We start from the raw sequence: 27,107 nt of genomic DNA, 5'->3' as shown, positions 1-27,107 counted from the left end.
AACAACCTCCTGCTACACTGCAAATTGAGACAGAAAAAACACAAGACAAAAACATCCATGTCAAAAATTAACTGAGTCATTAAGTCAGTCTCCTGACTTGACCCAGGATATGTTAAATATTATTAAGCATTTTGCACAGACAGCACAACCATCAGCAAACTGTCTACACTCAGAATGACAAAGTTATTCCAGTGTCAATCTGGTCTAAATTAAATTTATCTTGGGCAAAAGCTGTTTTTGGGAACGTCATGTGAATGCGGCTTGGTCTGAAACTCTTAGATGTGCCTTCACACACACAGAGGGAAGAAATAAGACTTGTTCTTTTTTTTTGTTTTTTTTAAAATGTTTTTTAGACCAGTTCCGTTTTAGAAAGCATTCCGACCCCTGTACCTGGAGCCACTGCCAGAAGATCCAGCCAGGAGTTGCAAAACACGTGAGGCTTCACACACACACACACACACACACACACACACACACACACACACACACACACACACACACACACACACACACACACACACACACACACACACACACACACAAACACACACACACACACACACACACACACACACACACACACACACACACACACACACACACACACGTTTGAGTGCTTCATTCAAATACCTGGAAATTAAAACAGTTTTTAGTCAAGGATGTGACAGAAGTATTAAATGGACTTTTAAAGACACAGAATTACAATTTTCCACTCCACTCTCGAATCTAGTATTTTCAAAACAGAAAGCTGAATTATAATTAATTGTTTTGGATATGAAATTTAAATCCCTTGTCAGACATGTGTATAAACTTGTAAACACTCCCAACATTTTTGATGAAGAATTTAAACTGACTGCTAACCATAATACCACCAGTTTTCTGTGAGCGCTGCTGTGAACCAATCAACATAACAATAACAGCGTTATGTATCCATGGCAACCATTTGAAGATTTTTTCCTTGTGATAGGCTCATCTGGGACGAGACGCTGCTGGACAGCTTGCTGAACTTCGCTGCAACTCCGAAAGGCCTCCTGCTGCTCCAGCAGACAGGGGCCATCAATGAATGTGTCTCCTACATGTTCTCACGCTTTACTAAAAAACTACAGGTAATGTTGCACTTAAATGCAACATAAGTAAAACTGGACATTTCCATGTGGTCAATTTTCATTAGAAGAAATAATAGTGTTTAACCTTTGCCTCTTTGCTTCAGCACTTTTAGATTTTTTTTACCCTCCAGTGCAGGCAATTATTTTCCCAGAATTTAATTTCTAGACTGTAGGTTCATGAAGCCAAAGGTCTCACCTCACACACACACACACACACACACACACACACACACACACACACACACACACACACACACACACACACACACACACACACTTGGGGGATACCCAGTCCACCTAAGGTGAAAATGCAATCACTGATGAGACAAAACAGACAACCTCTAAAAATACTGGTATAATATACCAATATCAGGGTTACTACTGCACAAGATGTGCATGCATTTTCCATTTCCAATCTTTTGCTGTCCTATCCTGTAGAGCACAGTCCATCCTGAAGACCTTTAGGCACTTTATTTGACTCTGTTATCGACATCTCTATTTGATTCTGCAGCAAATGTGATGTTTGCTGCTCACGCTCTTTGAGCCTGCAGTCACATTTTCTTCAGATTGTTGAGCTTCTACCAGTAGCGTTGAGGTTGTTGGCTGCAGCTACTCCCACACTGGCCTTAATTCAGTAATCTGCAGACTCTGCAATGACCGAAATGCATAGTGTTGTACGTATTCATGTATGTATGTATATACAGTATATGCTTCATACTGCAAGCCTTAGATAATCCACTCTGGACTTAATTTACTGCCATTGTACCATTGCACTTTCTTTTCACTTTAATTATGGATTTCAATTAATTTATTTTTAGGTACGACAATGTCTTATAATTAATGAAGGGTCTGCATACTCCATAATCAATTTGCAATTTAATTTCTCTGCAGGATTCTAATAGTGCCATTGGACAATTTGCATAACAAATCACTAACGCCCATTTACCATTTTTCCTTTCCTCCTGCAGAAAGATTGATGTAAATGATGTTCTACTTTATATATATTTGTCCATCCTGTGCTGAACTAGCAAATCCCAACATGAAGTATTGTAAATTGTAAGTCATGGGATTTATTTGTATTTTTTTCTACAGGTGAGCCGTTGTGAGAAGTTTGGATATGGTGTGATGGTGACACAGGTGGCGGCGACTGCTCCAGGGGTGGTAGCTTTGCAAAGTTCAGGTAGTAAAAACTGAGTACAATCTGTTAAATATTTACAGTAATTAGATTTTGCTTGATGTAGCATTAGTTCCTTGAGGCTTCAGCTCTGCTTCATCGTGCTATGAAAGGACATTCTCCATACAGATCCAAACCCTAAACGCTGGCTTGATGCGACTTTACAGGTTTCATCTCAGTTCTGGTGATAGAGCTGTGGTCTGTTCTCGAGTGCGGCAGCGAGGATGTCAGGGTGGTCCAGCCCAAAACCACAACCATGGACCCTATAGACAGGAGCTGCCTAAAGGTGACACCTGTGTGAGATGATTAAAATCTGTGTTTAAACCTGCAGAGGGGAACTTCTGTCTCCCTCCTCCTGTCAGTGTGAGCTATTCACACACTGTTAATATGCTTATGATGCCACAAGCTCCACCCAGCTGGTATTTGCTCTAGCATACTCCATCAAGCCTACCTCATCTCTGGCAAGCAAATTTTTGCTGGATGCACTTCTGGTGTGAAAACCACAGACATTGTTGCGGCATTGTTAAGACCAGTGAGTGTTATGTTAACTCTGCTATTTAATGGTCTTGTGTATATATGAAAAAAAAAGTCCTTCACATCACTTTTCACTGTGAGGAAGGTTACTCCATGCATGGCCAGAATTGTTCCTGGTAAAAACTTTGTCAGGATTTTTGGGTTAAGTCTTGGACGAGTTCAGACTTTTCTTTAAAGCTCCAGCGTGTGTCGGTATGTGTGTTTCTGAGTGTAACCAACCTATCTCTCTCAGTGAAACTAGCCAAGTAGTTCAGACAGCCAGTGAAGTGTGAACCGGGCCTTGCCACCGGTGACTCTTAAGCCGGTCTTATCGGAGTGTCGGCTGCCCGAACAAGTCCATCCCAGCCTGCAGAGAGGCAGCAGACGCCACACTCTGGCGTGGAAACCGATAAACATGCAGTAAAATATGTGTGTGATGTTCTGCACCTTGACCTTTGTCAGATCTTTTCTTTTGCAAATTAGATCTGCTGTATCCGCACTTTGAAAGACGGACTTCTTCAACATGATTCATCTGTGTATTAGCCTGCATTAAAAACAAATGTCATAGTGTACAGTAGTCAAAGGAAAGTATAAAGCTCGGTAATTTAAGTGGAAGTAGATGAAAGACAGGCAAAGTCAATCTCAGATAAACATAGGTCCTGTATGCTTTTACAAAACAAGGGTTTGTTGTTCCTTGGAAAAAAAAAAGAGCTGCAGGATTTATTCTTCAAGCTAATCAAACTGGAATTTATTTGTAATTTCATTTTGGTGTTAAATTTTGCATTTTGCAGCTATTTGTTTTTCTAACAATATTTTCCTTGTTATTTGTTAATGCATTACTGAAGTTTTTTTGTGGGCTATAATGTGATCTTCTGGACATAAAAATCAACTTGCTAGAAGAGCTGTCAAATCCCTCTGTCTAGTATTTCTATGTTGTTCATCTATATTTGGTTGTATTTTTAAATGAATGTGTTGCAGCCACATAAAGCACGATGGTATATTTGAGTCTGTTTGGTTGTCACAACCAACAGGCAGGCGTATCTAAAAAAAATAAAAATTCAAACATATTCAAATACCAACCATTAATATCAATCTTCTCATTACCTGTTTTATACCTTCAGTAAAGAATTTATCTTTCAAACCTGTAGATTTGTCTGTTTGTTTCTTGGTTCTTGCTAGCTGGATTTTGTGATGACTAGCAAACAGATTTTACCAGATGCTCAGGATAGTTTGGCCTTGGTGGTTGCAGGAGCTCCATTCCATTTCTTACTTGTTTTTAATGCTTCCTGTAACCCTGTTTCTATCTGTCTGACTCTCTCTGTTGGCAGTCTTTCCTTTCTTTGGTCAACTTGCTGTCCTCCTCTCAGTCAGTATGGGAGCTCCTGGGCTGCCAGCCCCTCGCCAACAAGAGTGAATACACACTAAGAGAGACTCCCAGCTCCATTCCTGTGAGTGTTCCGTACACCATGTGATCCAAACTTAATGCATTGCCTCTTTTAGCCATTTGAGGGCATGTTTGTACTCTTTATTTTTCCTATAACCTCCACCCACACATGTTGTTTTACCTTGCAAGGTCCTCCTTCTAAACTCCAAGCACCCCAGGCCTGATGTATATTTTTTCCCTCACACTGTAAATATTCTCACTCACTCTTTTTCCAGGGCCACCACTGAATTCATTTTCACAGCCTCTCATTTTTCTCCACAGGACTTGGTTGACAGGCTGATTGCTGTGAATTCAGATACGAAGATTAGTTCTCTGTTCCACTACGAACAGTCTCACACATTTGGCCTGAGGTGAGATAGATATTTTCTCATATAAACGTAGGTGAGGAAACACATTGTATCAGGTTAGCACCTGTGTCTGCAAATGTACTGTGTATGTATATGCATGTAGACACACACACACACACACACACACACACACACACACACACACACACACACACACACTGACACACACACACACACACACACACACACACACACACACACACACACACACACACACACACACACACACACACACACACACACACACACACACAGACTGACATGCTTCTTTATTCTTTGATTACCCAGCACTGAAAGGATGATGAAAGGATTTCTCTGGATAAGAGAGAAATAAGATTGGATGTGTGTGTCTGCATTTATGTATGTGTGTGTTTGTGTATATTATTTATGAAGAACAAACATGTTACTGTATGAGCAGGGAGGATAAGGGGTTAGGGTTAGGGTTAAGAATTTCTTCTCAAATAAAAAGCTTTGAAATTTGGTCTAAAACTGTGTCTCAGCTTAAAACTGCAAGAATGTGCTGTAAAATGAGTCAATAATTGAAAATGATTGAATACAGTATTGTAGCTTAAAGGTTAGGTTTATTGTTAAGGATAAAGTGCGACTGAGTACAAAAGTCTAAATTATAAATGCCTGTCGGTGCCACAGAGGCTCTTCACACACAGATATGCAGGTTTCTTTCCTTTACCTGTAAACAATGACTCTAATTTGTTTGGAGCCATGATGACTTGTTCAGACTGTCTGTGACATCAGCCCACAGCTACTAAGAGGAACAAGGTGTTCTATTCACTTCCCAGACTGATGGATTTCACTGACAAACTGATTTCCTCTCGTCTGCTAAATAATTTTTACTACTGATAGCTGAAGTCATAGCAGGTTTATTTGAAACTTTTAAAACTTGTTTTACGATAAACACACTGAATGTGCAAATTAGTATCAGTTACTTGTTGCAGTAACATCTGATGGTTCTGGTGAATGTAATATTTCAGTGGGTGTTTTGCTCTCTGAAACATAATATCATGATATCAATCCCTCAAGGATTTTGCAGCATTTTTGGAGGGATTGCTAAATTGACAGACGTAATGACAGCTTTTCTCAATTATCGTGAACATACTATGTGCATTGTCATGAAATCTTGTTTTCAAAGACAGACCGGAAAATCTACAGGTAGCGAGTACAATTGACAGGTGAGTTCTTGTTTGTAATTCATCAATTTGCATTAAGTGGAGAATAGCGCCCACTGCAGTATAAGAGTTGATAGAACGCTGTGATAAAGTCAATGGAAGGCCATGAGATCATGTTGATTGTAGAAAGTAAGCACACAAAACCACCAAACATGACTGATTTTACATAAACAACAATTATATATTAGCATCCAAAATAATTCATTTTAACTTTAGTTTGAACTTTCTTTTCCTTACATCCCTTTCCTGCAGTGCACAGTTTAGCTCTTTCGTAGTATTTCACAAACAGCTTTTGACTAACTGACTGGTTTGGATATTTATTTTGCTGTGACTGTTTAGAAGTAGGGAATAGATTCCTTCCCGATATTTAAGATTTAATATTTTGCTGGTTTTGGCTTCTCAAAAATATAATACACAAGAAAGCTGAGTTATTATACAAAAAAATGCCAGATTTGGTGAAAACAGGAATATCGTAGTGGTCCAACCTTTACGTTGACCTTCTATATATTTTAAATATCTTAGCCCAAATGCAGACAAAAATATACGCTGTGATGTTGTGTGATGACACAAACACATATAACTCTAACCTTGATCCTAGACGGAGGATTAAAACTCCGGATGCATGTTTAATCACTAAGCACCACTGCTAAGCAAACATGGCTTGAGTAATTGTGAACTTCAGCCCTGTTGATCTTCACAAGCTAATTAGAGCGACAGTCCCTCAACCCTTTTCCTTGTTGCTGAAACTCTCTACTATGACAACTGGTGCTCTTTCCCCGGGCTGGAATTGTTAAGATGCATTTAGTCTCCCAGCTATCAGTGGTTCGGTCATCCTGACAGGCATGCACATCAGTGCTGTACTTTACCTGAATATTGTAAACAGAACCTGCAAACAGTTTTCGGCTTTGCGCTGGTGTTTCCTATGGAAGACAATCTTCCCCTTAGAGTCACATTTTCTCTGCATCAATGCGCCTTTTAATGATTTTGTGATTGACTTCAACAGGCCCTCATAACTGTCAATGAAAAAAGCCTCCCAACTGGTGTTTCAGGAAAGCTGCACCATTTGTAACCTACCTCAGGCATTACTAATCAATCAATACCGTGATCATTAGACTGGCAAACAGTTTACTGTTTATGATTGGTTCATACATAAGCTCTCTGATGCATGTAAGTGCATCATCAAGGGCGTAATCATCTGCCATAAACGGATGTTTCACAGCAACCCGTCAGTGTAAGATAAAGCGACTTGTGGTCATTTTCAGCATGGCTGACTTTGACTTAAGATACTGGCGGAGGATTGTTTTGTTTTAAATGTTCCAGCATCTGTGTCTTTTATTAATACATATATATATATATATATATATATATATATATATATATATATATATATATATAATGTAAAAAAAAAAGAGTGGATTATTTACTTTCTTACATGATTAAAATGAATCAAATCTTTAATTTGGAGAATCCCAATTAAACACAATCAAACAACACCCTGTCAATATCATAAAATGGCACTTCTTTGTGATTTAATTAGCTCTATATATGGCATACAAAGGCTAACTGTATTTTCATTCAGGCCATTCAGATCGTCATGACAATAATGAGTTGTTCACCAAACATTCCGCCAGTTTGACGCAAATTAAAAAGAAAAACAAGGTTTTCGTCCAGCTTGGCAAATCACTAACTTTGAATTCAGAACTGTTGCTTAAGCAGCAAAAGCTATTTAATTATGCAGCCATTTGTTTACTCTTTGATTAGTTTTACAATTAAAATTAGGGAATAATGACAATAATCATTAGCTTCGCCCTGAGAACAAATATTCCTGCAGGCAACAAATTGCCACAGATGCTGTTTTATTAAGGTTGCAATGACTTGTCACTGAGAACAGGTGAGACCAGGTAAAAAGAAAATCCTTGGCTATCAGAGGCAATGAGGACCTTGGTTCCAAACAGAGGGAGAGCAGCAGGCTTGACAGACTCTCAGCCTCTTGCTGTGTTGCTGTCGGTAGGATGAAGTAGAGTTGTCCGTCAAACAGAAGTCTAAGGAACCATCCACCACATCACCAACCAGCTCAAGGACAGTCGAGCACAAGCACAGCACAGCAGGATAAAAGCAGAGCTTAGCACTATAATTGACATGTCAGAAAAAGAGCAAACAGTGTTGGAAAGTGCATTAATAGAAAGCTGTGTACAAATAACATTGACATATTGGTACAATTCTTTGATTATTTGTTTTCAAGCCTCGATTAAAAATAGTGGTCAATTGATTTACCAAAGAAGAAGTCAAAATACATACAAAATAATTATAAATACATTATTAAACTCTATTATGCTAGTATCAGTAAAATAAATTATTTTTACTCAATTAACCACATGCATGATCTGCATTATTTGAATTCACACCAAAGGTAGGTTTGCTTTATGAATTAAATGAAATACTGATGATCCATCTTGCTGTGTTGTCTCATTTTAGGACTACTGTTCAATCAATACTGGCTGATAGCCAGACAATATCCCACGGGTTAGTGTTTAATGACGACGGAGTCTGGAAGATGCTACAGGTTTCGGGGGAATATTTTAAAAGAACTACTGGAGCATGATATTTTATTCACTTATTTGCTTTCTTGTTGAGAGTTACAGTAGATGAGAACGTCAATACTACTTTCATCTCTGTACATTAAGTATGAAGCTGGAGCCCAGAGGAGAGGCTGGAGGCTTGAGGAGTTAAAACTGAATTGGAGGTCAGACAAGCATGCTTCCAATCAGGTAGTTCTGGTACAGACACACCCAACAATCAAGTTGCAGAGTGTGTTTGAAAAATTGAGTTTGGAAAATATCTGCATTTTAAAAACAGTATATCAATGCATCAGTGTCATGTAGATTCATTCGCTTGCTGCATTAGAACAAAAACAACAGCAATCACTTTCGTATTAGTTCAGTCAGACCTTTAAATTATGAAACTATCTGCGTATTATCTGAGTGTTTGTCTTATGTTTTAACTTTTATTATTATATTTTTTATTATAAATTAGATCTTTAGAGGTATTTGTAGATATTTTATTTCTGTAAATTTAGAGACACATTTTTTAAGTCCTGTGTTTTAAACATTTGAATGTTGAATTTCTGGTTTTTCTTTTTGTTTTAGTAAAGACTGCTTCCTGACCAATTATAAACTTTGACACATAGACATGAGAGATCTGTTACTGATGATAGCATGAGCATTTATAGCACCAAAGCTAAGAAACCACTTTTGCAACAGAAAAAAACCCCAAAAGGGGGCTTGAAACCTTTCTTCTACTCATGACTTGAACTTTCCTGCGTGAAACAAAGCGCTGCTGAACCTTAACAGTCTGCTGAAGCCCAGTTTTATTACCAGCAACTAAAAAGGCCATGAAGCTTGCACACAGGATTCCTATATCGGAAAGAGCATGTAGAGAAAATTCATGTTGACTGATTACAGCACACTTGCAGACATATAGTACAAGGCCAGGGGAAATAGACAAGCAATATCCCAATGTCTTTGTTTTCATGATTTTGCCTGAACCACTGCTGTTCTGCTACAGTATCTCAAAGTGCCAGTCCTTTTTATTGTATTCTGATGTTTTGTATGTCTGTGTGTTGCTGCAGACTTCTCAGTGTGCTCTGCTGTAATTTGGACTCCTTCCTGCTGCTGGAGAGCCAGTACAGCATCTGCTCCATGCTGCTGAAGAGGCAGAGGGAGAACGTCACTGAACCGGAGAGCAGTGAGGGGTATCGAAAACATCCACTCAGTTACTTAAAGATCACTCATTGGTCAATTTATTTGATCATTTCCAAGCATGTCTCGTTCTCTGCTGGTTCTTAAAACACAGACTTTAGCATGGTGGTGACTTGAATGAGTGTATTTTCCCCCAAATGATGTACACGACTGTGTTTTTTCTTGATACTTTTTACGATTTGTCGCAACCACAGCTGAGTTAAATTGAAATAATGTCAGAACTGACTTTACACTAAACACACCCAGCTCGTACAGACCTTTTACTCCTCTATACATCATATATGTGACAGAAAACTTCCAAATTGAATTGTTCAGAATTAGTAGTTGTTTGCCTTCTTGAAAACAAGAAGACTGTTCTTTTTACCATTCCTTTCTCCCTTTCACTCTTGCTCAGCTATCAGGTTTTACGTTGTCTTGCTGCTGATGAGGGATCACCGTCCATCAGAAATACTGTCTGGGGACAATCTGCATACTTTGACCCCAGCTGTGACTTTTTGTTTTATTCTCAAAAGTGTATGCAAACGACTTCTTATGACCAACAGGCTTTCATACAGAAATAGTCCCTTTATTACTAATTTCAAGCCCAAATTGCTTCAGCTATCAGAATCATCCGCCAAGGCTAACATCTTTCGACCCTAATGTGGTTTTATAATTACAGTATTCTCTGATCTTATCTAAAATTCTACATGGAAACCTTTCTCTCTCTCATTTCTCCATTGCCTTGCAGCAATAATATAATCAGTCATTCAGAGGCTTCAGACTCTTTATAATGTCTTTTAGGAGACTTCAAAGAAAGTTATCTCAGGTCTACTAATTGGTGTTAAAAACCTAATTTACATGCTTTTTATTCTATATATGCATAACAGACTGTCTTAAACATCTTTCTCGTTCTGTCATCTTGCAGATACGCTGTAGAACATAAATCGGACTGCTTCAGATACCTCTGTCGTCTAATCTCCTGTCTGTTAAACCTTGTCAGGGAGTTCATCATAGATGCTTTATCAGTGGAGAGGAACCACTTCCTTGTTCGTGTTAGTGTGGTGGGAGGTCCATCTGAAAGGAAACTTCCTCCTCGGGTACTACAAGAGGTCAGTCAAACGCCATTACAGTAATTGTATCCTGGCATTGGGTTGGTACAGTCTAAGGTTCGTCTCTGCCTGATACAGAGCTACATCTCATTTACCAGACATATGCTTTTGACAAAGCCGTTTCACAGCACCCAATTGTTTGTTATTTCTGCTCTAAGAAGAAAGACCTTTGTGAAAGAGATAATTTACATTGGCCGCTGAGTAAACTGGCAAATTGTTCTACTTTTTAAATGTCCTTTAATCATTCTTTAATCACGATATAAATTTTTTATTAACACAAACTCAGCGCTCATGATTTGTTCCTCATGTATCCATTTCTATTCTGTTACTGTGTTGATCATTTCAAAGAGGCCCGCTGGCTACCAACAGGGATTCAGTCCTTCTCTGATGCTTGCAGCATTATTTGCTCACTATGTTTTGATATATATATAAATTATTTAGGTGTTGTTTACACAGAACGCAAAACAGGAAACTAATTTACACTGAGGTCAAGGAATGGATATGAGAGAGCTTTCTAAAGGGGCGAGTGTGAATTACTTCAGCGGGTATTTCCTCTCTGTTTCATTGGTCTGTGTTGTTCATCTCTCCTGTGTCGAGGATTACTGGGATCAGAAAGCTGTCAAATACGTACAAATTTTATTTGAAGCTTGCAAAACAAAACAAAAAAGATTTATTTGGTCTTGGGGAGAAATGAAAAGAGAATTATTGTTCTGTTACCTGACATTTTGAAAGTGGCACATTCAATATTTATCAGCTACAATGAAACCCAATGAATGAGTCATGTTTGGTCTATCAGCATGCTTTTTTATTCCACGTATTTATTTGACAATTGTGGATTTATGAGGATTCTTATACTGCTAATGTTGACTGATCCAGCAGATTGCCTGGGGATAGGCAATGTTGTAAAAATGGTTAAAAGTGCACAGTTTAGAGTAAAGTCTTAAAAATATTTGCTACTTTGTGACTGTCTAAAACTCATATTTAGAGTTTCCATTCTTCAAAACTAAAAAGTGACAGGAATAATAAAGGGAAGATTGAAAGGCAGTGGATCATAAAGAAAAAAGATAGTGAGAATAAACGAAGAACAGAGCAGTCAGAGACTACAACACCCTGCTAAACCCCTAAATTCAAAATTTTACCTTGACCTACCTGCATAGGTCACAGATCAAAGCTAGTGCTCTGACCTACTTTCAGAAATCAAAGCACTAACTTTGATTTATGGTCTTACTCATACTGGCCTTCTCCCTCATCTTTCTACCTTATCCAGTTCCTCAGTGTACAGAAGTTGAAATTTGACCTTGACCTAATTTTCCTCAAGGTCAAGGTCATCATCTCATTTTCATGTGCTTTTTTTTCATCTTTCTATCTGCAACGGTTGCGAAGATATTTGGTGGACTAATGGACGAACACACAAACACTGACAATTACAATAATAAAATAAATAAAAGAGTAGAACTAATGGCGTACAAATATGAATAAACGTGATAAATTGCTACCAGCTCTGAGCTCAATAATGAATTAATTTGCTGTTTAGCAGTTGTAATGCTTGTACATGGACATATTTTCAATATGCTATCATTAAGCTTTGTCTTCACGCTAATGTAAGTATATTAAATTATAAACAACTGGAACATCAATAACCCAATTACAGCCATCATTTCGGAGAACTGGAGAAATAAATTTGATGAATAGAACAAACAGGACTTTTCTCATAAAGGTCTTAAAATATCTTTTGCATATGGATGTACATGCATGTTATCATATATGTGGAGTCCATGTTAGTGAGGACATGTTCAAATAGTTGATTAAATGTCTTTATCCGGTCATTGAAGGGGGAAGATCCTTACCCATGGCCGATGTTTTCAAGCTACCCTGTACCTCCCTGCTGTATTCTGCACCCACCTCAGATCCTCCATAACTCACAAGGTGAAAGTCATGTCGAAGAAGGACACGCTATCACTTGTTGCATTATTCTGACTCTTCACCTAAAGTCTTTGCACCGTTTGCACAGACTCTGAGATCAGCGTGTTGCTGGCATCATCTAAAGACCCAGCGGATGTGGGGGGCTGGATGGAGACATGCAGGAGAGAGTACTATCAAGTCATGACCTCCAAACCCCATGTTTTAACTAAGAAGGGTAAGCTGCTGGTTTCCTACCCTTCCTACCAAGAAAATATAGCATACATATTAAATATGGGTGTGGAATATTGACACAAACCACACTCACACATCATCATGGATGGTGGAGCAGTAAAGATTACATATGGTTATGAGAGAGACTTTTGAACATTAACCAAGAGGTAATTTTGAAAAAAAAAACAAAAACAATTTCAGATCTCAAATGTTTCTTGGGTACATTGGGACATCTCTGAGTTTGCATTGTTATTCAGTTCACTGCTAAAACGCGCTACGTTGAGCCAGTAGAAAAACAACATATGGACCCCACTTCATATCCTAAATTCAACCTTGGATTTTATCAAGTCTCTGCTGTTCCTCAGCCTAATCAGTGTCATTCTGTTGGTTGTGTCTAACTTGCATCTTAATGAAGGCCAGATATACGAGTGTGCGTGTGTGTGTGTGTGTGTGTGTATGCGTGTGTGTGTGTGCGTGTGCCCTTGGAAACTGACATTTAGTATTCTATTAAATTCATTATGCGACAGGAACATGGGCTCCTCCACATGTTCATGAGTTTCAACTCAAAATCTGTCACCTCCCTCTCATCCATCAGTTTCCAGTTAGCACCATATAAAGTAAGAATTGTTTAAATGTCTTGATAATGTCATGCTGGTGAACAAGAAAAAATAGCTTGACACCATGCAACTATGCATCATATACTGTGATGTCTGGAAGTGGCGTGCATTCTTCACCAAGATTACATACATTTGATATTCATGGGCAATTCAAGACCTCCTCATTACTGCCATTGACAGCTACTATGGAACCCCCCCATGCCTACTTTTCCCACATTCAAGCACAAACAGCTGTTTAAAGTGGAGAAAAACCGTTTCAGTGAAGGAGGTCTGACAATCTATTTAATGCATGTACCAAACAGTGATTGCTTCCTTTCATCGGGGAAACTCCCGTGAAAGCATCCGCCCTCTCTGCTATGGCGCTCATTTGAAGGCTTTTCACAGTGGAGGAACATGATCAAGATGTATTCTCCATTATGCCTTTGTACTCTAGAAGTGCTACTTTATTTTGTTCGTCATTAAACATTCAAAACCTGTTATTCTGCTTTTTTTTTTATTCTTTATGAAACATTCAAGTGGAGGAAATTGGAGCGTTTATAGCTTGACAAATAAACCGTCCTACTTCCAGGGCAATTTATCGATCATTTACTGTGCATCTGTCTTGAATTATAAAGAAACTGTGATTATCATTTTTTTGATAATCAGCTGTAGGATGAAAATGAATGTGCTTGATGAGGCAATAGTCTGCCAGTGTCAGCGTATTGATCGCTCAGTGAACCTCCTTTACAGCTCGTCAATGACATGCATTCACTCGTGCTCAGCACTCATTGTGTTCTCTAATCTTACCCACCAAGACATGTTGAAAGGCGGCAATTCTGCCTTTATTTACAAAAGCATGAATTCCTTTGTTGCGCATTAAGCAGTTGTGGGAACATGTGTTCAAGATAACCACAATTTATTCTGGAGTTTTTCCTGTTGATCTGATGATGATGTGGGGGAAGATGGGGTGTCTGAGAAACACTTAAGTTGACATAATTGAATTGTAAATAGGAGGTGGGGTCTATGGTCATTGAGTAGCTGCTAAACACGCATGAGAGGCGCATCCAGCCGCTTTGAAAATAGATTCACTTAATTACTTTCACTGCTTTAATCGGATCAGAAGCGGTAGTCTTTACATATTAACATGTCAGTGGGTGCAGGGGTAGATTAACGGCTAAATGATATACGATCATTATTGATGGGTGTTACAATCTTCATGAAAGCGCAGGTCGGTTTTACTAGATTACAATTAAGTGCTGACAATGACTTTGGAAGATATTAATCTTGACATTGGAAGATATTAATTTTGTTCTTAATTTTGTGCAAATCTTTAAGCTCTGCTGTGTATAAAACATTGAATACCTTTTTTTTATAAAGCAATTTTTCAATACTTCACCTTCTTCTACTGTGGTTTGGGGATAGTTAGTAAATTAGTAAACTTTATAAAGGAGCACTATTCAGTGCAGTTATAGAAATTATATCACAGTTAAACGTAAAACCTGGATCCAGCTAAACCTGGATCTGGACATTGGTGATTCAGTGCTGCTTTACTTCTGAGCTGTCTGTGGTGAACTTTCAGGCCCGTTATTTAACGCCAGTGACTCAGAGATTGCCAAATATAACACAAATAACGACACCCATAACTGGACGTCATGACCACCTTTTCAACTCAAGACTTATTCAAGCTGTGCTAACAAATCTTTTGTGTACATGTGCTTATTTTCTCTCCAGTTCTGGCTGATTTTCTTGACAAGGTTATGACCCAGTTATCCAGCTCTTCCACCGAGTGCTTCTTCTGTCCAGCACAGTATAAAGGTCAGTGGAGAAAATGAACACATTCACTTTCCATCCATAAACCAAGGTGTGCATGAGGTGGTGTTACCACTGATGTGCCGGGTTGGCCATCCAGGATGTTGTTGCAATTGTACTTTTCAGTTCTGGATTGTGATGGTTCTCTATTTTGGTTCTTTTGAAGGTTGGTGTCAAAAAATCCCACTTGTTGCATCATCTGATTTGCTTTTATACCCTATCTCTTGGACCCTGTTTACATAATTGAAGAAAGCCTCTAGAAGTGTCCTTGGGAAAGAGGTATCTTTAAAGAGGTTTTTTAACAGGCAGTTTCTGCAGAGGGAAAGAAGTTTTGACCTCGACTGGAGTTGAGAAGAAACTCCAGAAAATACTGCTGACTGAGTCAAAGTCGAAGCTGTGAGCGTGACTGAACAGTAACAGACAGAAAGCAGTTAACCTGCCAATATGTGACCTATTCAGGTTGCAGAGCAACCAAGGAAATACAGGATATATTTGACTTGATGCCATGATGTTAAATCTCAAAAGACATTTCAGACAAATAATCCAAGATACCTCAAATTAAAAAAAATGTGTAAATACAATTTGAATAAAGTTGGTTTACCACAGATATGATTTTTCTCATTATAAACTCTACACTTATACTAGTAAAAAAAAAAAGGTAATACATAAATGTAATAAATAGCAGGACCTGATCTGCATGTGGATAGAAGTATTTTGTGGATATTGGGGGTTGAATATTGTTGAGCTGTCTCGATTCAATGTTGTTGGAATTTGGGTGAAGTCCCTATGGATTGGCATATGATGATAAAATAAAAAATAAAGAAGGAGAACTTCTGACTCATTATCAGAGCAGTGTTTTACCGCAGGTTACAGAGAGCATGTTTCTCATATCACATGAGTAAGATTTCAGCATTTTGGCTTGTTTTTGAGCCATAGGGCTAAACAACCTCATTTGACTGATGACAGCAAGAAAGAGATGCTGATAATTACTGAATATTAACAAAATGTTGAAAATGTTCCTGAGGTAATGGCCTCCTGATTATGTGTTACTTGCATAGTTTTAGATTTTTGATGATGATGATGATGATGATGATCTGCCTGTATTATTAACATGAAGTATCAAATCCTAGAAAAACTGAAAAAACCCTTTGAAAGGTCAAAAAATGAATAATTGCAAATTTAATCTGATAAAAGTTATTTCAGGTGTTGTCATATATATAAGAGCTTGTTCTACATTGTTAAGGCTTATTCCGATAGAACTTCCCCCACTTCCTCAATGAGAAGAAAATCTTGACAGCTAGCCTCTCTCTGTAGATTAGACACACATTTTTATTAGGGCAGTGTCTCTGTTTGTCAATCAGTACAGAGGCGAGGCTCCTAAAGAAACTGAATTCTGGGTGTTTGATTTATCAGTTCAGCCTCTTCAAAGTTGTTGATTTTTCAACTTTTTAAATAAAATTACTTATACATCATTTTTTAGTCTTTTCATCAACATCAAACGCTTAAACTGTACTTCCACTTTGTTCTCATCCGAATGGCAGGATTTTTTCCTTCCTAGTTAAAAATATGTTGTTTCTTGAAAGACACACAAGCTACACATCGCCTCCGGTCAAACTATACCTAAATTCCACATGCAGGGGAGCATGTACGCGGCAAACAGATACTTCTGTAATTACAGTAAATGAGAAGCTAGGTCAAGTTAACTCAGCAATATATGATGCAACTTATGGTGAGTATTGTGTTACGGGTTATCTTTAACTCTAATTTCTTCAGTCAAACAGATGAGTTTTATGGAAATGAAACATTTCAATAAGTGTGACAAATTTATATGTCTCATGGAGTTCTTCTATAGCTAATCATGGGCTGCGGAAATTTGGGATTAATGTTGGAAGAGCATCATTTATTATTTGAATATCCCTACACCTATACACTCTTTAAAGGTCCATCAGTCTGTATGTAACGAGGTTATCAAATTCTAACAGATCAATGACAGTGGAAAACTCCTGTTTAATTATATTATGTGGACTGATTTTTGCCATCAAAACTTAAATTAGTAGTTACTGCACCACTAAGGACAGCAGAAACCACAAACAGAGAGGATGAGCAGAAACAGAAGGACGCCAAAAGCATAATTGGCAAATAAAATTTCAAAAGGAGGAAATGAATGGATATCTTAGTGAGGGTTCTCATGCAGAGTTACAGGAGAAATACTGAGAGCTAATAGTTTTGGTCAGGTATCTTTTCATAAATTTCTTCAGTTGCTAAACTTATAAAGAAGCTGTTAGAGAAAATCTATGATACCCTGAAGGTGGTTGTGCACCCAGTACTCCTGCGTCGAAGCAACAATCACCCATGAAATTGCTACATAACCTTTGTTTCAACAATTCTTGATCACTTTAAAATTTTCTCTGGTGTCTTTTTTATATTCATACCCACCCACACAGAGCTATGTGTGTGTGTGTGTGTGTGTGTGTGTGTGTGTATGGGTGGCAGGGTAACGGCTGGTGGGGACCCCTTATTGTTTGATTGACGTAGACTACAGCTTCATCCACTCCGCCCTACTCCAGTGCTCCCATTGTGTGGAGGGAGCAGACTCATTTGCCAAGCATTAACCTCTGTCAGCTCCTTGTTCTGAGTTGTGTCTCCTCTCCCTTCATGCATGTGTCTCCTGTCCAGCAATTCCATTTATTTCAGCTGCCCGTTGAAATTGGGTGCCTGGAAGTCAAGACAGCGAGCACCTTTTCATGTGTTACGCCTTAATGGATCATCCAGAGATCTATGCTTTTCAAATGAATCGTCAGTAATTAGATTTTCTCCCTACGTTCTACTCTTGGTTTTTTTCTTCATGTAATTTAGCCAGCTGCAGGAGTCAGTTCAATTCAATTCAGCCTTGTAAGTGCACTTGAATTTAAGAACTCCACTTTTACTTTAAAAAAAGAAAAGTTTTGTTTGTAATGGCAAGAATTTTAGTGTGAAAATACAGACGATATTTTAGAAATGCAATATCTTTAAAATTATGTTTTATGAAAAACTAGGACTCAATAATACTTAAAATGAAGTCACTGAGGCAGACAGGAGAGGATTGAACGTGGATTTATTGAACAATGATTGAATAGTTAATCCTGAAAGCGAAAACCTTGATCGTGTTAAGGTTGTGGGCAGAGAGCAGACATTCAGACAAAAAAATTTTTTTTTAAAAAAAAGACCAGATATTGTTACAGCAAGATTTAATTTATGAAATGACGAATACTGAATGAGGAGCCAGGCTTGAATTTTACAGGTAAAGAGGAGATGGGGTTACTGAGCTGACTGGTAGCAGGTGAGCAGAGGAGGAGGAGGATAGGCTATGAAGGCTATGATTCGATGTCATGTGGGCCAAATGTCTATGCAGTTATCTCTCTTACTTTTTCAATTACCATTTGCTGGCATTAACTTTCTACTGACCGTTCACTGAGATTATATGCAGAATATTTACCGATGCTGTTCTTCCATTGCTGAGAGAATCTCGGGTAATTTATTAGTTTGTTCTCCTGAGACAACGGTTTATCCAGGCCTCATGAATAATGGCACCTCAGTAATGACCACTCAGATGGTGTCAAGGGTACAGGTGAGGTTCTCTGAGATGTGAACACCTGGGACGTAAGAGTTTATGGATGTCGTTCATGGTTATGGAGATGTTTTCTACCGCCTTTAAACTCACTGAAGGCAACAATAATCAATAAGGCTGTTGGTTTTTCTGATGTCAAACGCAACATCACCAGAAGTTAGGTCTCAAAGGATTTTCTATTAATGCTTCTCGTTTGAAAGACTCAAAACTAAGCCATTAAATTCTGCTAGCTTTTCTATTAACAATATTACTTTGGTTTTAATTTCCCTAAGGTAAATCAGGATCATAAAGAGTCTGGAAATGAATAGAAGTGCAGTGGAATGCTGATCTCTGAGATTACTCTTAATAACCTTCACTATCGCTGTGATTAGCAATTAAGCACAGATCGTCACAACTAATATCAGAGCGACATGGCATGTGCCATCTTCAAATTCTTTTTAACTAAAGTCAAACAATCTTGTTATTGCCGGGGACTGTAAAACAGACGCTGGTGAAACTTGCCAAAGAGACATGGGGTTAGAGGAACAGGGGAGGTGGAAATAAACACAGGGGTGAGCATTCATCTCCATTAGACAGTAATTGCCACCAGCTACAGATTTTTAGAGATGCTAATATGAGAGCAGAGAAGGGTGAGATAGAAAATATGTCAGTTGTAGTGCTAGCACGACTTCATGCTCTCATCTTGAGTCATTTTCTCCAATATTAATGTTAAAATTTGATTTTTTGTGATTATTCCACAGCGCTTGGCTCTAATTATTCCACGATAACAATATTAAATTATCAATTGGACATGCAGATTGCAGCTATGATATTATCATTCCCCTTGCATATTTCCTCCACCATTAGTCAGTAAATTGGATTTCAAGTTTTCCCTGCTCTCCATAATATTTCTCATATTAATTGTTGCAAAACTTCTCATCATCGTATTGCAAACAGATCCATTAGCTCAAATGGAATAATATTACTTCCCCCTAAAGCCAGGAAGCCTTGGAAGCATCTTTCAAAAACAAAATCCCAGTCTTCATGCAGTTATTGCTTCATTCGTCTGTCTCTCCACGCTATTAGAACTGTAACTCCAAAAGCAAATACATTAAGAGCCCATGAGAGCAGCTGGTGAGAGCATCCCTATCATCTCTACAAGGCTGTTACATGTCGATACCCCGTTCCTGTATTTCCTGTTGCTACTGGACCCAGCTCAACATAAAGTCCCATGCTTTCTCACACAGCTGAAAATTTGATGCTATACTCCCCCCTAAACTCTACCAACCTAGATTTATGACTCCACAGCTCTAAACCATCAAAATGGTGTTGTGAAATTACCCGTAGCTGACTGTTAGAGAAATTACCCAAGTCACCTTGGTGCCCTGCTACCTCGCAAACATCACAATTAAATGGCAGACAACTGCCGTAAAACTGCCAACTACAAAATTACCTAGACATAACATCACAACTGCAGTGCCTTAAAAGTAGCAAGAGATGATTTGTTGTTTTTTTTCCCATTCTCCTGGGTTGTAACGCACAACGTTAGTGATACCTAGGGAGTGTCGCCCCCCCCCCCCTCCAAAACCCTCCAGCCGTATCCCCTCTCTGGGTATTTCTGTGCTTTCTAATAACCAACTCTCCTCTTTAATTGTCTTGTTTTATAGCAGAGGAACAGAGTGTGAAGAGCGTTGCATTGTCATCTGTGGAGCAGCTGGGAATCAACACTTGTCTCAGGTATGTACGGTGTGTAAAGCGTTTTCTACAGCTCATAAACCTTTATTTAATCTGATAATTTTCTTGCGGTAGTAACCTGGTAAGCTAAGGAGAACCCACTGCGTACATACAGTTCAGACTTAAACTCACTGAACTGCAAGCTTCCTTTGACAAACACTAGTGTTTACTCTCTAAAAAGGGGGCTGGGGTTGTTCTGCTGATGTACCTGACAGACTGTATACTGTATGACTCCATTTAATGATGAATCTACTGTAGTTTGATTAGAAAACAAGTTCGATTAACACTTAACACACCGTTTAGTAGGTACAATGATGACCATGTTCAATATATCTGGTTTGCATGTTAGCATGCCATTCATTCATTCATTCATTCATTCATTCGTCTTCTTGAAGACACGATGATTGTAATCGTCTCGTCTTCAGCTGCTTATCCAAAATACAAGCTTGCTTGCCTGATACACCCTGGATGAGTCGTCAACTCATCTCAGGTCAGCATGCAAATATTTGCTTATTAGGGAATGGTGTCCATTTCAGGAGCCTGGTTGTTACATGTCACATGTACATGCTCATACAATTGCTCCAAAACTGACTGTAACATGCATTTTTTTTTTAAATTCAAGTGATAGTTTTATATAAATTAACTACTGCATTAAAAGAACTGACTTGATGAAATTCAATAATTTCGTCTTCCAGTGCATTTTTGACAGTCGCTGAAACACTTTAGCATTAACTTATATTTAGCCATCTCAATTTCCAATTCAGTTCACCTCAGTTAACTTTCTCACTTACAAAAAAAGCAATTTCACTGAGACTTTGGAGCGCACCGAAAAGCCAACCCCCTCACACAGCGTATTAGCATCTGTCCCCCATCTTATTTTTCTATTCCCATTTCACACAAACTTAAGTATATAAAAATGAAGTACTGTATGTCTGAGAAAGGCACTTTCTGACTGCATACTTACTTTTTTTTTTAAACAAGTATTGTGTTTGTGAGATGTTGGTTGTGATAAAAAAAACAAGGTTTCTCCTTTTATGCATTTGGCCCTTGGTTTTGTTTTCCAACTCCTCTTTATTCTTGAGCAAACAGGCTCTTTCTGCACCAAAACTGAAGCGATAAGGAAAGCAGCATCTCCAGAATCAACAAGAGGTGTGAATCATTTCCCAATGAGGAGCTTGATCTTTTGAAGGCAGCAACACACAATGGTGTGTCTTTAAGGGTCTGACAGGGCCTGTTACAGCCGATAAACGCATCAAAAACATGCATTATGCAGAGAGATGTTACTCTTCCAGTAGAAATAGCCCCATATAATTATCAGAGGTGTGCACAGTAAATGTTCTCCTGCCGTTTCCTTTCTATATAATGGTGCCAGGGTGTATAATTCTCATTTTGGTGTTTATTCCCCACAAGCAGACCTTCTGACTTACGGTAGTTTTCTTACACTGCTCATTACTGTTCTTAATGACACCCCGTCGCCACGCTGCACAGTACTTGTAGATATAACTCTTTCTTGCTCAACATCTTTCCCGAAGGGAATGTTCAGCTATAAAGTTCACAAAAACTGTGCTATATTTGCATTTTCTGGTACTAAAAGAGTTCATTGTATGAACATTTCCCGCAGAGCATTGTGTCTTTTTTGACTTAAAGTTGTTGAACATGTTTATACAGTATAATTAATCCTCGACTTCCAAGTGTCAGGCTTGCTGAGTTACATCTGACCACATTGGCCTTGTATAATTTAATTTTTCTGAATACCTTTGTGTCTCATTTTTGTTCTGTGAGCCGGGTTTATAACACAATACATAGTAAGAGAAAATAAAACAAATATCATTCTCAAGAGTACAATGCTGAGTAAATCAGAGAATTTCCTTGGCTACAGTAGTAAACAAAGAAGACATCTTTGGAGGGATGTGCACCGCTGTCACCTCTATCTTGCAGAGCCTCAAACATCGGCGTTCATCTTCTTTTTTTTTGTACCAGACTGCCACATGGGGGATAAACAATGGTACATTATTTCTGTTTTGTCTCATGACTGCAGGTACGGCAGTCACCTCCAGCTACTGAAAGGAGACGCTGTCAATGATCTGCCCCTGCTGCTGAAGCATATTAAACTCTTTTTGTCCACACAGACTGTTAAAGTAGCTTCAGAGCTCAGTATCCTTGACATAGTCCACATCTGCACTCCTGAAGAGGTGGTAGATCGTGATTACAAATGTTCCAACCCCCTCTAACTGTTTTACATATAAACTATTTACACAATATGTTTGTGTTTGGGTATTTCAGTAATCCTCTAAAATGATTTAAGTCCACGAATGATGCTTTGGAAGATATTATGAACAGAATATATAAGATAAAATGAACATTTGATGGACTAATTGTGCATTCTACTCAAACAAAAGTGAAAGTAGTCAGAGTAGAAAATCATCTGAGGGATGGATAAAGCAGGAAGGGTTGATAGCCCGGGGTTGTTTTCTGAAGTGGAGGCTAATCTCCAGAGCGGGACTCACACCTGCATACCAGTCGTTTGCTTCCAGCTGCAACTGAATGAAATTATCAAAATGAAACTGAGCTCAGAGCCTTATGATCTGTCGATTCAAAGAAAGCTTGAAGTCAGAGATTTTGTTGCTCAATGACATTGTCGATCCTGGTGTTTTGAGTTGTGTTAGTTTTTATTCTTGTCATAATGCGTTCACAATGCAGAGCTGCCGTCTGGGAAAGCCTGCAGCAAACTGATTCAATTTATAACTGGATTTGCTTTTGACACACACACACACACACAAGGTCTAATCTGTTTTAAGGTGAATCCACAAGATGATATTGAAGCCTGAGAGCTTATTCTTGTCAGTTGTAGCTATAGGAGGCTGTTATATTTGCTGTGAAATAATGATCTGGTGCAATGTGAGTGAACTCTCATTGCACCAGATCATTTATTAAAATGTATTAATCTGTGGTCGACACTCAGTGCTTTCAGTGTCAGTTTACAGTTTATTGCTTTAACACAGATGGTTTGTCATATCTAAAAAGATTTTTAATGTTTACTGTATAAGCACAATTAATTAATTTCATCTTTAGGATATATGATATTTGTGTAACTAACACCATTGCCACAAAATATCTGTCGAATAAGTTTGACTTTTTTTGTATGCCACACTGATTCATAGCTCTGTAGAATATTTGTAGTATAATTCCGAGGCTCATACATAATTCTGATCTCTTTTTGCACGCAAAGCGGTATTTTGTCTTAATTAAAGCTGCTAGCATTTAAATTATGCAACAGAAGGCTAATGTGAAGGTAAGATAAATACTGTTTGGATCCACATTCTTCATCTACCTGTCCCATTTGGAGTCAATGGACCACTTCCATGTCGCAAAACAATGCTTTCCATTGTTGTGTCACTGATCTTTGTGTTTTTCCCATGAGTCATTTGCGTTCTTAACTCTGAAATCCAGTCACTCACCATGATGGGTATCCAGGCCATGACTGGCTGGCTTCCACGGTGTTCCTCATCATGGCTGGAGACCTGGACCGGTCTCTGAGCTTACTCCTCAACCTGTCCTCTCTGCTTACATCTGCATTCATCTGGCCGGCAAGAATACACGCCTCTGTGAGTAAAACAAAGAGCAAACACAACTAAAGTACCATTAATTAAAATGCAGTAGCTAAGATTTAAACAGGCGTCCTCAAATAGCACCAAACTTGATTTTTGAAATACTTAAGTGTTGTCACCTGGTCTGGTCTGCCAAAGCTTTGCAGAATACTAAGTCAGGAAATACATGCATGCAGCCTCCACCCACCTGGTGGAGGAGGCTCAGTCTGCCTGGAGGTGATTGTTAAATAGCTCACCGACTTCTGGCACCGAGTCAAACCGTCCATAATTCATTGCTCATCCATTTTGTAGCATCAGATTTAAGGATTCAGATTGTTCTCCAGCTTCTCTCCCCAATGTGGTACCCACAATCAGCCATCCAGCTCCCCGACTGGTTGATCCCTGGATCCCATAGAGACACACGTTGCAAGCTCACGTAGCTCATCCGTTACGCTTGGGTTTGGGTTCATTTTCATTCGCCAGCTGTTTTTCATTTGTTGAACTGTCTGTTACGGCTTTTTGATTTACAACTGCGAAGTACGTGAAAGAATGTGCCCACAGTTACTGCAAGGGATATCATTAAATCATGATATGACCGTAGCATATATAATACATCTGATGTTTTTGGTGGGGCGAAATGTTAAGCTATTTATCTAAACCCTTACTGCATGTACAGAGTGACACCTGTCAACATGTTAAATAAAGTAAAACCCAGCTTGTAATCTTGCGCACACAAATGAAATGCAACTTTGAATAAGAACATCTTTGAAAGTTGTTCTCAACATCTTTTTTTATACACAGCAAGACAACAATCATTATGCAACGGCAAAGGAATAAAAGGGTAAATGAACATAAACCCTTGTAACATTTGTCACTTAATTACTTTTAGTTTGACAGAGTATCTTCATTTTTCGATGAGGTGAAAAACCATGACAGAAGTGCAGCAAGAGAAGGAGTGGTGCTAAGAGGAGGACAGCTGAAAGAGATGAATGATAGAGGGAAACAAGGATGAATAGAGATGTAGAAATAAAAATAACTCAAGCTAGGAGGATAAGTTTGATTTCAGTCTTAAATTACAGAATAGAGGTGAGATTAATGCAGTTAATTAATGTATTTATATCAACGCCTCTCTTCTGATGTCAGTGGCTTTAATTTGATTGATGTAAGTCTTATGTTCCCATTGTGAAGATGATGAAGTTCGCGGAATTTCTCCACAGCTGTTGGCTTCAAACTACACGGTGTTGTTTGTTCAGTTAATATCATGTAAAAGAGAAACAAGATGAATAATTAAGACATTGTTTGAACATTCACCAGTGGTTACAGTTATGATTTTAGATATTTATGTATTTCATCAAAGGTCCATGTTCCTGTGGAAGTGGCTGAATCAGGTATTTCTCCAGTTTACTGGTGTACGGCTCATTATGTGGAGATGCTGCTGAAAGCTGAAGTTCCTCTGGTCCACTCTGCCTTCAGGATGTCTGGTTTCACTCCATCACAGGTACTGTAGGATCTGTAGCGATCGCGACACTGTGAACTGGAAGCTAACTTATGATTGTCAATGACATTTTCTTGGATTTATTTTTAAAATCTCAGAATGATACAACATGATAGTAGTGAAGGACATGGATTATTGTCCAATCAGTATTTTATCCATTATCTATTTTTGTCAATTTCCTTCCAATAAAAGACTAAGAGCACAAGAAGTGATCATCAGACTGGAGTGTTCTTCAGGCCTCCACCTGCTTTACACTTTAGAATTAAACTATTACAAATACTAAAGTAGACAATTCTAATGATATTAGGAATGAAAATACTTTAACACCAGTCTGTTATTCAACATAAGACGTCCAGGAATAATCACTGTACCGACATGAACTCACAGACACGATCACAAAATGCTAGTTACACAAGAAGGAAGAGAAATAGACATTACTGTAGAGAGTTAGATGAAATTATCTAGGTTAGGCTGATGAACTACAGAAACATTTCTTCACCAACACCAAAAGCATCAGCATATTCAGGATGTTTAGTTGTGTTGGTGTCACTGAATATAAAACTAAAAAAAAACCCAAACAGTATTTAAAACCTCTGACTTCACTCAACTTTTTAAACACCAAAATAAGACTTGAAGATGGGATCTTTCCTCTTTTCATTAAACAGAACAGTCAAGTGTTAGATGTTTTCCCTCTGCTTTTGATTTTTTTTTTTGACAGAGATGTCTCTCACACAAACAAGGTAGAAAAAAGGTTTACCTTGAATCCTGTTATGTTTGATCCTCTCTTCTGCACTGACAGTTTGAGGCTCACGTGATGTACGGCAGCAGGGGCTGTTACAAGACTCAACACATTGTCTCTGAGGTGGAACAACACCTTAACATTCAGCTGCTCTCTTTGCTCTCCAAGGGGATAATGGGCACCTGCTCTTCAGTCAGAAATGGAAATGTCTATTCCAAGCCTGAGCTTTGAAAGTCTGACAAAGCAGCAGCAGCAAACGAGGCATTAAAAAGCCTCTGCCATTCATACAGTAGAGGGTGTTTTTGTGTGTGTGTGTGTGTGTGTGTGTGTGTGTGTGTGTGTGTGTGTGTGTGTGTGTGTGCGCGCGCGAGCGCGTGGAAGCAGGCCTCTGTCAAACTCCATCTGATGAAAAAGGGTGTGAGGGAAAGAGAATTTTAAACAGGAATAGTGCAAGTGTGGGTTTGTGGTTGGAAAGATAAATCCGCTAAATTATGGGATAAACAGGTTTTATTGATGCAATAATCTTCAGTCTGTTAACAGAATTTAAATAACTTTTGGTTTCTTTTGATTTTTTTGTTGTCTGATTGTTTGGAATAATTCGTTTGGCCCATTTTCTATTTACACATCGAGCAGACGGGGAGCTCATGATCATTAATTTGCTGCTGTGCGATATGTCAGTCCAATAATCAGTTCCATTTTGGTCTCCGCTAACTTTTTTAACTCCAAAAATCCATTCAAAACTTTCCCTGTGAAAGCCACTGGATGGCTATGTGTAGCAACAAGCTCGGATTTCTTCCCATAGAATCGTAAACAG

At 38.5% G+C, this 27,107-nt stretch overlaps 1 protein-coding gene across 5 annotated transcripts in view; it reads left to right on the top strand.

Moving 5' to 3' along the window:
• Window positions 1-27,107, top strand: part of tbc1d32 (TBC1 domain family, member 32) — a 47,596-nt gene that overhangs the window by 11,768 nt on the left and 8,721 nt on the right. For 3 of the 5 annotated variants that reach the window (XM_068341953.1, XM_068341954.1, XM_068341955.1), the window contains 15 exons: window positions 354-433; window positions 968-1,106; window positions 2,199-2,286; window positions 2,448-2,566; window positions 4,122-4,241; window positions 4,499-4,587; window positions 9,397-9,519; window positions 10,506-10,614; window positions 12,447-12,540; window positions 12,626-12,751; window positions 15,075-15,158; window positions 20,406-20,475; window positions 22,511-22,626; window positions 23,923-24,077; window positions 25,417-25,557. In XM_068341953.1, the coding sequence (XP_068198054.1) occupies window positions 354-433; window positions 968-1,106; window positions 2,199-2,286; window positions 2,448-2,566; window positions 4,122-4,241; window positions 4,499-4,587; window positions 9,397-9,519; window positions 10,506-10,614; window positions 12,447-12,540; window positions 12,626-12,751; window positions 15,075-15,158; window positions 20,406-20,475; window positions 22,511-22,626; window positions 23,923-24,077; window positions 25,417-25,557 (1,653 nt within the window). Of the gene's footprint in view, window positions 1-353; window positions 434-967; window positions 1,107-2,198; window positions 2,287-2,447; window positions 2,567-4,121; window positions 4,242-4,498; window positions 4,588-9,396; window positions 9,520-10,505; window positions 10,615-12,446; window positions 12,541-12,625; window positions 12,752-15,074; window positions 15,159-15,318; window positions 15,867-20,405; window positions 20,476-22,510; window positions 22,627-23,922; window positions 24,078-25,416; window positions 25,558-27,107 lie in introns of those variants that run through there. The other 2 variants (XM_068341957.1, XM_068341958.1) reach the window with 2 other exon arrangements.

The sequence above is a fragment of the Antennarius striatus genome, chromosome 19 (genome assembly GCF_040054535.1).
Source record: "Antennarius striatus isolate MH-2024 chromosome 19, ASM4005453v1, whole genome shotgun sequence".
Classification (NCBI taxonomy): Eukaryota; Metazoa; Chordata; class Actinopteri; order Lophiiformes; family Antennariidae; genus Antennarius; species Antennarius striatus.
Note: the sequence above shows the minus strand (reverse complement) of the source record. Positions and strands in the feature narration are given on the sequence as shown.